General features: G+C 30.2%; 2 protein-coding genes across 3 annotated transcripts; both read left to right on the top strand.

Moving 5' to 3' along the window:
* Positions 1-1,014: 1,014 nt before the first annotated feature.
* LOC107908177 (protein RADIALIS-like 2) lies at positions 1,015-2,129 on the top strand. 2 transcript variants are annotated; one of them, XM_016835425.2, is made up of 2 exons: positions 1,015-1,371; positions 1,815-2,129. In XM_016835425.2, the coding sequence occupies exons 1-2, from the start codon at positions 1,085-1,087 to the stop codon at positions 1,837-1,839; spliced, it is 312 nt and encodes a 103-aa protein (XP_016690914.1). In that variant the 5' UTR covers positions 1,015-1,084; the 3' UTR covers positions 1,840-2,129. The 2 variants fall into 2 exon arrangements, with proteins under 2 accessions (XP_016690914.1, XP_016690915.1); XM_016835426.2 differs by having other exon boundaries at positions 1,025-1,340.
* A 4,634-nt stretch (positions 2,130-6,763) lies between these two features.
* LOC107908784 (3-ketoacyl-CoA synthase 4) lies at positions 6,764-9,000 on the top strand. The gene has a single exon (XM_016836049.2). It carries the CDS (start codon positions 7,201-7,203, stop codon positions 8,713-8,715), a length of 1,515 nt encoding a protein of 504 aa, XP_016691538.1. The 5' UTR covers positions 6,764-7,200; the 3' UTR covers positions 8,716-9,000.
* Positions 9,001-15,355: the final 6,355 nt, after the last annotated feature.

Raw genomic sequence — 15,355 nt, forward strand, 5'->3', positions numbered from 1 at the left:
AATTTAAAGGTTCGAAAGATTTATGAGTAATTTAAAATATATATATATATATAAAGCTAAAAAGTGTATTTGAATACAGGCTAATAATATATTTTAGGGTCTAAAATCTCTAGTGTTACTAAATCTCGAAATGAGTCACTTAGACCTGAGATTTTGTATATTCTTTACCAATTAACCCAATATACGTTGGTAAAGTAAGTTAAAAACTTATTTAAATGTACATAAAATATAAAAACTCATTTAAATAAAGTGATAAAATATTACGAGCTCATATGGATACTTGAAATAAAATGAATAATTCAAGCAACATTTTGTATACTTGAATTTAGTAATTTTTTTCAACTTAGCCCTAAATTTTTTTTCTTTAGAATTTGATAATCAATTTTGGTTTATGTGATGACATGTCACATCATTACTAAAATTTTTAAGTGATGACATGATACATTATTAAAATACCACGTCATTACATGGACCAAAATTGAGAAATGTTGTCAAATGTTGACTAAAAATAGAGAAGAATTACTAAATTCAGGGACTAAATGATGTTTTACCCCTATTTATAAGCTTAAAGAAACAAAACTTTTCCCATGATTTGGGTTTTGATTTTCCATCATCATGCATTGGAAGGCATATATCTTCTAATACTGTATAGTCAACTAAAAAACTTTTGTTGTAGATGAAATAGATGTTTGCAAACTCCCCCAAAAGATTATCCCTCAAATCAATCAGTTCATAGAACTTGACATGGTTCTCAAATCAAAAAGAATAAAACAAAGCTTTTTTTTTTTTTGACTGTTAATACATTATTCATCAAAATTTAGGTGCTTAGACTAAGTAGATACTGATTCTCATACATTTCCTCTTCTTCATCATCTTTTTTTACAATTTTGTGGTTCTTAGGGAGACAAATCACTTAAAATTCTTACAACATGGCGTCCAAAATTTCTAAGCCAATTGTCCATATACCCCCCACCTCACCTCCCCCTTCACTGCCTCTATAAATATCAGCCATTGCCAACTCTTTTGCTCATACCATCATCATCATCATCCCCTTAGTGAATATCATATTATTAGCTTTTATAATATGGCATCAAGCTCAATGTCGTCCCAAGGTTCTAGTTCATGGACAGTCAAACAAAACAAAGATTTTGAAAAAGCTTTGGCTGTTTATGACAAGGACACACCTGACCGTTGGTACAATGTTGCCAAGGCTGTCGGAGGGAAAACGGCGGAGGAAGTGAAGAGGCACTATGAACTGCTTGTGAAAGATGTGAAGCAAATTGAGTCAGGGAAAGTGCCATTCCCTAACTATAGGACCACTGGTGGCAGCAACACCCGAGGTAACACTAACACCAGTTATGGTTTCAAAAGGTAGTAAATTATATATACACTTAACATGTTTTCATCAACCTTGTTTCATTGCTGTTCCTCATGTCTGACCATCTAACTTTTCATATTGATTCTACTTTTCCCTATACTTGTTACTTATTTGATTTCATGTGCATAACCTATAAGCTTTTAAGCTTCTAAAATGGGTTAATATAACTTTTAGTCCCTAAACTTGGTATTTAGGTTTGATATTAAATCTTCAATCCTCGAATAATAATCCTTATTCCCCTTATCAAGAGAAAGAACAGTGACCTTTATTAAGAAAAGTATATATGTAGGGGACCCATTTACATAATTTCCAATCATTTGCATGGAGTTCCAACAAGAATATATATATATATCAAACAAGCTGGAAATATCTCATTATTATTTTTTATTTTATGGCTAATTATCTTATATATTTTTGTGTTTAATTAATATTGCAGGATGAAAAATCAGAAGCTGAATTAATGAAGATGATCAATGGACTCATGACCTGTCATCATGCACCAACATTAAACAACAATGAACCCCATTATTATGCTGCTTACCTACTAATTATAGAATAATCACAGAAGTAGTGAAATCTAAGTTTTGTTATGCTCTTATATATATATGCATGTATGTCAGTATTGATGTATTAAGAAGAGGCACAAAAGCTGTGATCCTCACTTCCTCTATGTTCTCTTTTTGTTGTTGTTGTCGTGAAAGAACAAAAATATCTTATTTGGAATATATATTAATTTTATATATTTATAATATATGTATTTTGCTTTATTTTGGCCTGGTTTGCTTTTTATTTCAGGGCAAAAACAAATGGATTATGTAGAAGTTGAACCATATGCATGTCAAGCGATAATTTGATATTATTTGTTAAGGTTTAATTGTGTTTTTAGTCCCTCTATTATGTTGAAATTTGGGATTGATCTCTTTTCTTTTCTTTTTTTTGAAAGAAAGAAATGATACCTTTGTAAATTTTAGTAGTAGGTAAAACTAAAAATCTATATAGTCACTATTAATGGTAATTGTTAATGATATTATCAAATTGGGTTTACTATTGCTATTATAAAAGTAAAGGGATTAAATTATGTAAAATTAAAGTAGAGAGAATAAATCCTAATTTCAACATGGTAAACAAAAACAGTAATTAAACCTTTGTTTACATCGGTTAAATTTTAGATTTTTTTTTTATTTTTAGAGTTTCACTATTACAAATACAATTAATATATTCAAAATTAGATTTATCTATGGGCGGGTCGGATTCGTGTCAAATATTGTCAAATTTTTAAGTTTATTTTTTAGATTTGGACTCAACCGAAAAATAGAGCTAAAATTTTAATTAACGAATTTAACTGTTATCATTTAAGTCAAGAGTGAAATTTTAAATATTAAAAGTACAATAACCAAAATTAATTAAATTAAAATTGGTAATTTATACATAATACAAAGGCTAATATCAAAATTCCTAATAATTAAGCTTCATAAAATAAAATAAAAATTAGAATTATTATAAAGATAATGTATGTATGTGTATATATATACATGGCCCACATACATCATCAATCATATGAAAGAAACGGAAAACGAAAGACGTAAGCCCATAGCAAATTTTGGGCAAAAGGCCTTTCACCGTTTGACTTTTGTTCTGCATTTATCATTGTGAAGCCGAGCACGGTTGGGGCCTTTGACTTTTGATTTTTTTCGGTTAAAACATATAACAAGTCTCTATCCTTTTTATAAATTTAGAATTTAGTCTCCGTACTTTTAATTTTAGAAATTTAATTCTTCTACCTTTTTAGATTCTAAAATTCAAGTTCAAATATTAACATGGTTAAAAATTATTTTGTTAAATTTAAGTTCATTACAACGTTCCTTTTTTTAATTACATGACTACTAAGTGAGTATTTGTTTGTTTGAAACGGGGCACTAAAAAATTTAACCCCCGAAAGATAAGCAGGGGGTATGGCCTCCCTTCCTTTTTTCTCTTTCCCCATACACCAAGTTGTAAGTCATTAGTAAATGATAAAATTATATTTTAGCCTAAAAAATTAGGGTAAACTATACTCTTGGTACTATAGATTAGTACCTATCGATGAGTAGAAAAACATACCTTAGATCCAAGTCGATCTAATGGTCAGTTTCGGAGATCAGAGAAGAAAATTGTTTGGATTTTGGTTATTTGATGACGTTCGAAGCTGTTTAATGAAAATTGAACTATAGAAGAGAAGGAGAATGATAACTTTCGACTAGTGCGGGTGGTGATAACGGGGAAGGCCATACGCAAACGATTTTAATAGCCCAGTGACTTAAATGAAAATTTCCAGATAGTTCAAAAACCATTTTTGTAACTTTTTGAAGCTGAATGACTAAAACGTAAACTAACTAATAGTTTAATAAGATGGGATGTAGTTTACCCAATCTCGATTCCAAATACAAAATTTCTAGTTTCACCTCTAATGGTTATCAATTAACAACAATTAGTAATGCTATCAATTTAGCCCCATTAATAACATTATAGAAACCGGGATTGAATTGTATCAAATTGAAGTATAATAACTTAAAACCATAATTGGACCTTTTGAAAATAAATTAAGCGAAATATTAATTAATATATAATAACTCTAATTGAAATATTAAATTAAAAAAAATGTTCTAAGTAATACAACGTTGAAAATTGAAATTAGTGGCTCATTGGTTTGGTTTAATTACTAGTTACGATTTGTGTAGTTTGTGATGTTGGGCAGTGCGCTTCACACCTTTGATTTCCACCAAAGCAAGCAATATGCTCAACTTGGGTTTATTTATTTATTCAATGGTAAATATTATTAGAGCCCCCTAATCTTTTATGGAATTCTTTGAAGAATTCCCATGCAAATTTACATATTATACCATGCCCCTAAATCGATTATTTTATTTTAGGATAAACTACATTCAAGGTCACTAAATTATTAGTAAATTTACGTTTTGGTCACTCAACTTCAAAAGTTACAAAATGATTATTGAATTATTCGAAAGTTTGCACTTAAGTCACCGGGCTATCAAAATCACTACTGTACGGTCTTCTCTATTCAAACCGCTTGCACTAATCGAAAGCTCTCATTCCTCGTCTCTTCTATAGTTCAAAATTTTTTTTATGAAAACAACTTTCTACTCTGATCTCAAACACTGACTACCGGATTGACTTGGATCTGAGACATATTCTACTGATCAATGAGTACTGATCCACCATACCGATCATCGAATCATCGTTTAGAACTTACTAACTAATTTATTTTTTAAAATTTAATTTGCGTGATAAGATATCAACAAATTTTTGACCAAACTAATGCACACTGAGGTAATCATATAAGAAGATAATGCAAGGCAATTTGTGTGGTTTAATTGAAGATAAATTGCGCTTTTGTTGATAATAAGAAGGACTATTTTTTAAGAAAAAGTATCATAGAGGTTTCTATACTAAAAGTTAAATTATATATTGTCCCTTTTAATTAATAAATAGTCAAATTAGTCCATATACATTATATTAAAGAACAAACTGATTTCTTCTATTAAAAGTTCGATCCATTTAAACTATTAAAAATTAACCCTAATATATCAACATGAAGTACATGAATCACGTGTTGTTGATATAAATGTACAAGCTAATGTACCCATATCTTTTGACACACCTCACTGCCAATTTTGGTTTTTTTTTTCCTTCAATTATTATAAATTCATCATTGAGAACAATGATAACTTGGAGAAAGAAAAAGAATAAAAAAAATAATATCAATAGTGAACCTTACTGGCACCAACATGCATGGTTCAAGAAAGAAAATATATAATAAATGGTAAATAGCATGGCCATGAATTACAAAATTATGGACAGCTAGGTAAGTGGACCCATAATTATAACATTTCTCTAAAAATTCTGTCATGAACTTTGGCTTTTTGGAAAATAAAATATTCGATCACCTAAAGCACATTGATTTTATTTTATTTTCCAAATAAAGCACAATGATTTAATAATTTAGCATTAGTACTTGTGTCAATGTAAGGGGACGAGGGTTTGAGTGTGTTGAAGTGTATTATCTTTTTATTTAAGGGTTGAGGAGAGACTATGGATAGTTCTAAACAACTACGTTCTTGATTTTTTTGGACCCTAAGGCAAAACAATGAATCGAGACCCTTTTTTAAAAAAATTATAAAATGTAATACAATAAAATAAAAAAATTTGAGACCCTTTTTTTTTTTGGTCTGCAATGAAACGTCGATAAAAAAACACTTAAAAGGTTGAAGATTTTTTTTCTATGTTACAAGTTGGAAAAAAAAATTTGTGCCCCTTCCAGCCCTAAGCTATGAGCGACCGCACTCCTAAACTACCCTCAAGGCCGGGTCTGGTTCTAGGCATTATATAAAAAAATAAAGACTAAAAATCGTACACTCATATGAATGGTATGAATGGAAGTAAATCAAAATTGTTTTATACCCAAAATAAAATAGTGTTTTTTTAATTTTAGAATTTCATTTTTTAATATATTTTTTCTTTTATCTTTACGAAATAACAACCTTAAAATAATTTTATTAATGTTGAAAAACCTATAATATTATATAAACATTAGCTTTAATAAGTGTTTAACAAAGACACATAAGGGCTAATTCCATTATATGTCCCTAAATTATGGTTCAATTTTTAAATTGATATCTTAATTTCAAAATATTGTAATTGAGTACTTAAAATGTCAATATAACCATCAACTTGAGCATTGTGAATTATATTTAAAACGCTGGATCAAATTTTAAACACTAGTATACCTATAAGGGGCGTTAAAAAAAATAAGTGGTACACACTTGTTTAAATTTCATCAAATCTAAATAATCAATGAAATATGTACACACTTGTTTAAAATTTCATCAATGTTAGGCATGTTACGAATTGACATTCCAAACGCAAGTTAACAATTAACTGATAAAAAAACTTGATTGATATTATATTCATATTTTGAAGATTCGATTTGAGGGGAATATTCTAGCAAAGTAACTATAGTGTTTGCGAGAATGTTCATGCATATTTCATGTTGAGTTATTTATTTTATAGAAAATATTTACGACATAAAATTAATCACTGATTAATACCCTGATTTTGACTAAGAAAAGAAATCTTAAGAACATGTGACATGCGTCTTTGATTCGATAATCTTGTACCTTCTTGTTGTTATTGAAGAAATTAGAGTGAAAAAACACTATTTCTCGTATTTCACAAACCCTTTTACAAAGTTCAGATCTTTGAAGCCGTGCAAGAAACATCGTTGAAACTTCCACTTCCTTCTCTTTGACTCACCACCCTCTAAAAGACACCATTTTTAAAAAAAGAAACAAAATCAAGCCCTTTGATTTCTCTCCCATTCCTTAGGCCCACAAATTAAAAATCTTCAAATTCAATGTTCAAAGCCCTTTCCTTTTTTCTTTTCTCCATTTTAGTTCCCATTAATAAAATGAAAAGCAAATCATAGTCAAAAGAAAAAAAAATGGAGCTTTAATGGTGAGGGGAATGGATGGCGTTAGCAGCAGAAACTTTAAAAATCAGATCAGGAAACTCCCAACTCCCCACCTCTCCTTCTTCTCTGTAGCTTTCTACTAATAGTAATCGAACAATTTTCTACGTGTTCTTTAATGGCGTTTGGTCGTTGTTGCAGTTGCATCAACCTTTTCTAAACCCCACCAATCTTCACTATATATACCCCTTTTGAACATAACAAAGAATACCCAAGCTTCTTCTCAAAAAACCCGATCTTTGTTTGTGAAGAAACATTCCAAAAAAGAGTCCCCATCTTTTTTGAATCACCCATCGCCATGAATGGCGAAGAGAACAATAGGGTTCAGATCTGGCAACGTACTAGATTGCCTGATTTCTTACAAAGTGTTAACTTGAAGTATGTTAAACTCGGTTACCATTATTTAATAAGTCATCTTTTGACTCTTTGTTTGATCCCTTTAATGTCTGTTATTGTTGTTGAAGCATCAAGGTTGAGTCTTGATGATGTTCATCAATTATGGCTTCAACTTCAGTACAACCTCGTTAGTTTCATTGTGTTTTCGGTTGTTCTTGTGTTTGGATCCACTGTTTATATCATGACCCGGCCAAGATCCGTTTACTTGTTGGATTATTCATGTTATCTTCCTCCATCACATTTGAAAGTCAAATACCAACAGTTCATGGAACATTCAAAGCTAACAGGTGATTTTGATGAATCTTCGTTGGAGTTTCAACGCAAGATATTGGAAAGATCAGGGCTTGGTGAAGAAACATGTGTGCCTGAAGCAATGCATTACCTTCCACCAAGACCATCAATGGCGGCTGCAAGAGAAGAAGCAGAACAGGTGATGTTTGGTGCATTAGATAAGCTTTTTGCTAATACTAATGTTAAACCAAGAGACATTGGTATACTTGTTGTTAATTGTAGCTTGTTTAATCCAACACCATCATTGTCTGCTATGATTATTAATAAATATAAGTTACGGGGTAATATTAGAAGCTTTAATCTTGGGGGTATGGGATGTAGTGCTGGTGTTATAGCCATTGATCTTGCTAAAGACATGTTACAAGTTCATAGGAATAGTTATGCTGTTGTGGTTAGTACTGAAAACATTACACAAAATTGGTATTTTGGGAACAAGAAATCGATGTTGATCCCAAATTGTTTGTTCCGCGTCGGGGGTGCCGCGGTTCTGCTAACGAATCGGTCTGTTGATCGGAGGCGGAGTAAGTATAAGCTTGTTCATGTGGTTAGGACACATTGTGGGGCAAATGACAAGGCATTCAAGTGTGTTTACCAAGAACAGGATGATAACGGTAAAACAGGTGTTTCGTTGTCTAAAGATTTAATGGCAATTGCTGGTGGTGCACTCAAGACCAATATCACAACATTGGGTCCCCTTGTTCTTCCTATAAGTGAACAAATCTTGTTCTTTGTAACATTAGTTGCCAAGAAATTGTTCAATGCGAAAATCAAGCCTTATATCCCGGATTTCAAGCTCGCGTTCGATCATTTCTGTATTCATGCCGGTGGGAGGGCCGTAATTGATGAGCTTGAGAAGAATTTGCAGCTTCTTCCGGTACATGCTGAGGCTTCCCGTATGACTCTTCACCGATTCGGCAACACTTCTTCAAGTTCGATCTGGTATGAACTTGCCTATACAGAAGCAAAAGGCCGGATGCGGAAGGGAAACCGTGTTTGGCAGATTGCATTCGGGAGTGGTTTCAAGTGTAACAGCACGGTTTGGGTTGCGCTCCGGAATGTGAAGCCATCTCCTAATAATCCATGGGAAGATTGCATTCATAGGTACCCAGTGCAGCTCAATCTGTAGCTCTAATCAGTATGTTCATTTTCTCGATGGCTTGAGTGATATCTTGTTTTTAAGTTCGGTCCCGATATAACACGGTGATCGTTTAGTCTCTTGAAGGGGGGGGGGGTTAATGTGCTTATTGTTGAATGTTATGAATGTAGTAGTGCTTGATCATCTTCTTGTACCTGGAATGATTTATACATATGGTGAATACAATGTTTGTACTTAAATGTTTTCTGGTTTTTGTAGTTTGCTTCCCATGAAATCCACAGATTGAAGTCTGTAAAAAGATGTAATTGCATCAAATGACCAAATCATACTATTGAGTGAAATTTGTTGATACGAATTTAGGATTGAGTCTTTTAAGAGCAAGTCGCAAGCATTTATTTGGGCACCAAAAGAAAAAAACCAAACAAACTTATGATACATGTTGGGATGTGATTCGGGAATTTTGGGTTTGGTGCGTCGATTGAAGTTTGAGAATTTGAGTTATGACACTTTTAGTGAAAATTATGCAAGTTGAATGAGTTCTATACAAGGTTTTAAAGTTGAAGGCTTTTTAAAGTCTCTTTAGCCACTAATAAATATTTGATTAGTTTCTAGAGTTCATCTATAAATTAAAGGGTAAACTTTATCTATGGTCACTTTTGTTTACTTCGGGTTACATTTTAGTCACTTATGTTTGAAATGTTACGTTTTAGTCACTTATGTTTTCATGTTGTAACATTTTAGTCATTGAGCCATTAATTGCCGTTAACAGTGTAATGGTAAGCTGACGCGTCACGTTAAATTATCATTTCAAACAAAAATTTTAGGTTAAATTATACAATTGGTCTCCATATTTTTTTCATTTTGAGCAATTTAATTTTTTCTTTTATGTTCTTTTAACTTTTTTTTCTTTATTTTCTAATTCTTCTGCTTCCCCCTCTATTTTTCTACCTTCTCCATTTCTTTTAACATATCAGGAAGTCGAATTGGCAGTGAAGAAAGAATTATGGTACGGGTTTATGGGTTTTGATTATAGGCAATGATGGCTTTCGACTTCCTACTTCTTTCTTCACTGCCAATTCAACTTTTTAATATGACAAAAGACATGGAAAATGTAGGAAAATAGAAGGAGAAACAAAAGATAATGGAAAATAAAGAGAAAAAAAAGAGAATAAAGTTTAAAGAATATAAAAGAAAAAACTTAAATTGCCCAAAACAAAAAAATGGGGATCGGTTGTATAATTTAACCTAAAATTTTTGTTTGAAATGATGATTTAACGTGTCACGTCAGCTTACCGTTACACTGTTAACAGCAATTAACGGCTCAATGATTAAAATGTTACAACACGATAACGTAAGTGACTAAAACGTAATATTTTAAACTTAAGTGACCAAAATGTAACCTAAAATAAATAAAAATGACCATAGGTGTAGTTTACCCTAAATTAAATTCTTAGTGTTGAAATTTATATATTTTTTTAAAAGTTTATATATATTAATATTTGTCATGTAAGTGCTTTGCCTAGTCATATTGAGATACAATTGAATAAAGTTGAATTTTTTTTCTTTGACTTAAGGAATTATAAATCAATTTAAAAAGGGGTCAAGGTGTAATTTTATCATATACTAACTTAAAATTTTATAAAATTTAAAAGACCAAAAGTGAAAATTTTCATTTAAGAGGCGAAACCCTTGCCAGGTCCCCAGCGTTGTCCTTATTTGCATCTGACATATTCGAACATGAGTGTTACGATACAATCTTCTTTTAAGAATCCTTCGAATATATAAAAAAACAAAAATTAAACAGACACTCACACTTCATTAACCCTTGTAAAGGATTCATCTTTTTCATTAGCCATTGACATTGCTATAAGACCACAAATGAGGTTACACCACCACAACCACCAATTTTGATCTACAAATTGTTGTGTGTTACTTGACACATAGTGCATATTTAATTTTCGCCTTGACTTGGTTCAAATTAATTTCTCTAACAAGTTTGGTAAAGGATCATAGCCAATATGTGCTTTTCAATCCCTTTAAAGTAAATCCTATTTGAGGAAATAAATAAAACATTTCCTTGTTTCTAGGGTGTGTTAGGAGGCCTACCTCCATTAGTATATTAAGTTTCAAATCAACCCAAAATTTTTTTGTGGTTGTTTTCACTTCTTAAACAAGAAAGTAATGGGCCATGCTAATCAATTTTTGGATTTACTTGTTAAAAAACTTTGGGGGAAGCAATTTTTTAAATTTCACATTGCTTGGCGGAATGAGCCATTGTTTTAAGGATATAATATGAGATAGCGTATCACATGAGGGATTTTTTTTATGGATTATTATTTTGGTTATGATTAGTACACTATTACTTGGGAAGAACGACGAGGGTTTTTCCTATCTTAACTAATAGTCCGAGGTTTAATTCTCATCCCGGATATGGAAAAGTTTTAAAGCTTACGGCCAGCATCTACCCCCTAATGGGTCTATAGAATGTAAAGGATTAATTATTGAACTCGCTCAAATTAAAAAAGAATTGCATAAGCAATACCCTTATTTGTGGATCAATAAAATAATATTGAGAGAACTTATCTGATTTGACTCTTAATCGGATATTAAATTAAATGGGGTACATGATATACATACAACTTTGCTAAAAACCTTGTTTTAGGGGACTTAACCCATGTGGTGCCAGATATAATGCATGGGGTTAAGAAATTTATAGCATTAAGGTCTCACTAATCTTGTAATTTATAGCATTAAGGTCCCACTAATCTCATTTTTCTCGCTTTTATTAGGTGTAAGAGATCACCAAAGTTGCCCCTTTTTTTTATTTAGTTTTTTTTTTAGTCCCTTACTTGCTAAAATTGTAAATGATGCATGCATATAAATATTTTAAAAGGAAGTAAACTTTTCTTTCTCTTTTTTGAATTTTGAAAAAGGAAAACAAATGTCGTTTCTTATACTTTGTCAGACATTAATTATAAATTTTTTAAAGAGTTAAAATATAATTTTAACAGTTAAATTTTACGTTTTTTCGAAGGATTAAATTATAAATTTTATTTTTCAGAGATTAGAATTGAATTTTAAATTTTAGGGACTAAAATATAGTTTTTAAAGGGCTTAAAGAGTAGTGTTTTTTTTAGGCGAACTCTAATAATTTTTCTACATAATTTCTTAAGGTGAAAATTTATACTAAAAGCCTGTTTGATTCCTTGAAAATTTTAATTAATTAAAAATTAATATTTTGATTAAATTATATTTTTAAACACATTTGAAAATTTAGGGTAAAAATAAAATTTTATAATATAAAAGGATTAAAAAGATAAAAACTACTTATCACTTAATAAAAATAGTACAATGCATTCGATTTTTATATTTATATTTTATAATTTATTTTAAATATTTCATGTGTATATTCTTAGTAACGTGGTTTAAAATAACATAAAAGGTTTAAAAGTAAAGATAAAAATATACAATAAAAATTTTCATAATTTAAATATTATATTAATCATACAATTTAATTATATTGAATACTTAATTTTAAGTAATAAATTAAAAAAATTATAATTCAAATTCATTATTTAATTTTTCAGTTATTAATTTTCGGTTTATGTAAACATTATTATTTTTACCGTGTTTCCCTTTTTATCATTCAAAATTAAAAGTATTTTCTTACAAAATCTTAATCTTGTGGAGTGTGCCTCGCATTTTGGACGAATCAAGGTCGACGTTGTTGCCACGAGGAAGAGCCAGCGTCCTGACAATGCGACGGACGACGTTACGACGAGCCGATAAACAACGTCACGATGTGATGACATGTTCCCCACTTAACCGAGTTACTTCTCCTGATTAAACTCTGATTATTTTTTCTTAGTTGAACTCTGATTTATCCAAGACGTTTTAGTCATATGTGACCTCAATACAACATAACATAATTAAGAAATAGCTTTAATGGAGCTTTAAGAGAAATTTGTGTTTTAGTCTGAGAGATTTGTATTCAGGGTTTGTTTTGATTATCTTCATCTTAAACTTTTGAGATTTCTTTCTCATTAGTAAAGTCTCCTTGCCTATAGTTTTTTATCCTCTTAATTGAGAGGTTTTCACGTAAAATTTATGCTTGCCTAACAAGCAGATACATTAAGTGATAGGTTACCAAATCATTAATTTGTTTAATCTACCAAATAGTAGGTTGTGGGGCAATGGCAAATAAATAATCTAGCCCTTGGTAACTATAAAATCCAATTAAAATTTGAAATAAATTAACCAAAGAATGGCCTAGGATTAAAGAGGTACCCTATTTAATCGATGTGAACCGACATATATGGCCTAGGATAGGCTGTAGGAACAATGTACATCACTTGATTCTTAGTCATATTTGCTCTGGTTTCTTCTAAGTTATGTTAGCTTTGTAAAACATTTATTTTCATTTAAAGAAGACAGTAATAAGGTGGTCGAAATCGAATTAGATTAACTGGTTAAATTGAGAATTAGTAGAGATCTATTGAATAGTTTGTTAAATTGAGTTTTTCATTTTTAATGATCTTTTAATAATTTATTTAATTAAATTGGATCAGATGAATAAACTGAAAATTAATGATTTGACTAATTCGATCGTTAACCCGATTATAAAAACATTGTGTAAACAAAAAATATAAAGAAAATAATGAAAAATCACTAGTTAGATCTCTTAAACCTTGGTAGCATGACTTGATCACTACGCTATAGACCAATTGGCTGGGTTCTTCTTCTTCTTCTGCTTTACAGTTTAAGTTTAATTTTGTCCAGGTTAGGATTGATATTCAAGTAAAGTTCCCTCAACATCGATAATTTTGAATCATTGCCACTTTTCTCAACCATTTATTGCCCATTCATTTCGTTTTATCTGTTTCTTTTAACAACTATTATTAAAGCTTTAAATGTATAGTAAATTATTAAGTTAATGAAAAGTATCATAAAGACTCGTGTATTAAGAGTCAGATTATATTTTGCCATCTTTATTTAAAAAATGAGGAAACTAGTTATCGTACATTAAATTAAAGAGCAAATTGGTTTTTTATTAAAAATCTCATCGATTGTACTGTTGAAAACTGGAATGATTGATGGAATAATCAAACAATCACATGTGATGTGGCGCATGTACCTCGTGCTTACGTATAGTAACTAATTTTTAACAGTAAAAATGGATAAAAATTTTAATTAAAGCCATATAACTCCAAAGTTGAAGCTTGTGTTTCCCTAGCTAGGATAGGCACGAGTTGAAGCCATAGATAACTCGTAATCGTAAAATCAATTGACGATAGCAATTAACCTATAATTCATCATGATGTTTGCTTAATTGATTGTTTTCTCTTAGGTTTTTTTATTATAGATTTTTATATTATTTATTTAAAATTTTAATTTGAAAATTTATTTTTCAAAATACAATTTTTTAGCACTATCTTAACAGTTGTGGGTGCTTCATGAAAATTAGAGTAATTATTATAATGTATTGAAAGTATCTTGATATCATGAGTGTCGAGTTTAGGGGAAAGATTTGAAAATTAAACAGTTAGATATAAATTAAATTTGAAATTAGTGTGGTAGGTAATCTTAAACTCGACATCCACCGTGCTTACAACTCATTGTACTGTAATGGCTGCCAACTTATTGAGATCCAAAGGAGAATATGTTTTTTGCAATATTTTTTTATGGCTCGGCTTTGTGATAGTATGAGTTTGGATGCACCTGATGAGAGAATCAATCCCCAATTAAGGGACATCACACAAGTCAAATTAAGGGAGTTATTTTTGTTCCGACATTCTTATGTGTCACGAACAGAATACTTACCTTGTGGTTTTATAATTGTGGGGTGGTATCGACTTCCCTTCACTGTAGCTATTACTTACGTGTCATGAACTGAATGGTTTTATAATTGTAGTTTTTTATTATGTGCTTTTTCATATATATTATTAATATGATTCAAAAAAATTTCTCCCACACACATAAACTTACAAAGAGGATTTGAGTAATTTCTTGTAATTAATAAATAATTTTTCAAAAAAATAAAATAAAGAGAATTTGAGCATTTTTATTAATAAATTGTTTGGCCCGAGTCCATATTGGTAATGTTCTTGATGAGCCGAACGTTTCATTGCAAATAATTGGGCTGAGATTTGCCTTTACGTCGTTAGGGTTTGACTTTGGTCAATGATAATAAGAGCCCAACATTTTAACAATTGAAACCGATTCGAGAAATTATTTATTTTTCAATTTTGACTGCTAATTTAATAATAATTAAATAAGTAATTAAAATCTTATAAAATTAATAAAAATTAAAATAAATTATAAACCAACTCAACATCGATTTTTAGTCCCCATTATTAATTTTTACCTATTACAAACCATTAGTTCAAACCCATTTTACTGTTCAGAAAAAGCAAGCTTATGATACATAAAATCCTCATATGCTTGCTCAAAAGTCCCATTTTAGGGTTTAGAATGCAATAAAAATATTTTTTTTATTTAAATTTAAATATTATAAAATTGTTTATATATTTTTATTATTCATGAATAAATAAAAAGTCAAATTAAATCAATGAAAAATATAAATTCAAATTCAACCTATTCAACCAACAAATCGAGTAGATCACCTCACTCATAAACACTCCTATGAATTCACTAATAGTTTAAAACAATT

The sequence above is a fragment of the Gossypium hirsutum genome, chromosome D02 (assembly GCF_007990345.1).
Source record: "Gossypium hirsutum isolate 1008001.06 chromosome D02, Gossypium_hirsutum_v2.1, whole genome shotgun sequence".
Classification (NCBI taxonomy): domain Eukaryota; kingdom Viridiplantae; phylum Streptophyta; class Magnoliopsida; order Malvales; family Malvaceae; genus Gossypium; species Gossypium hirsutum.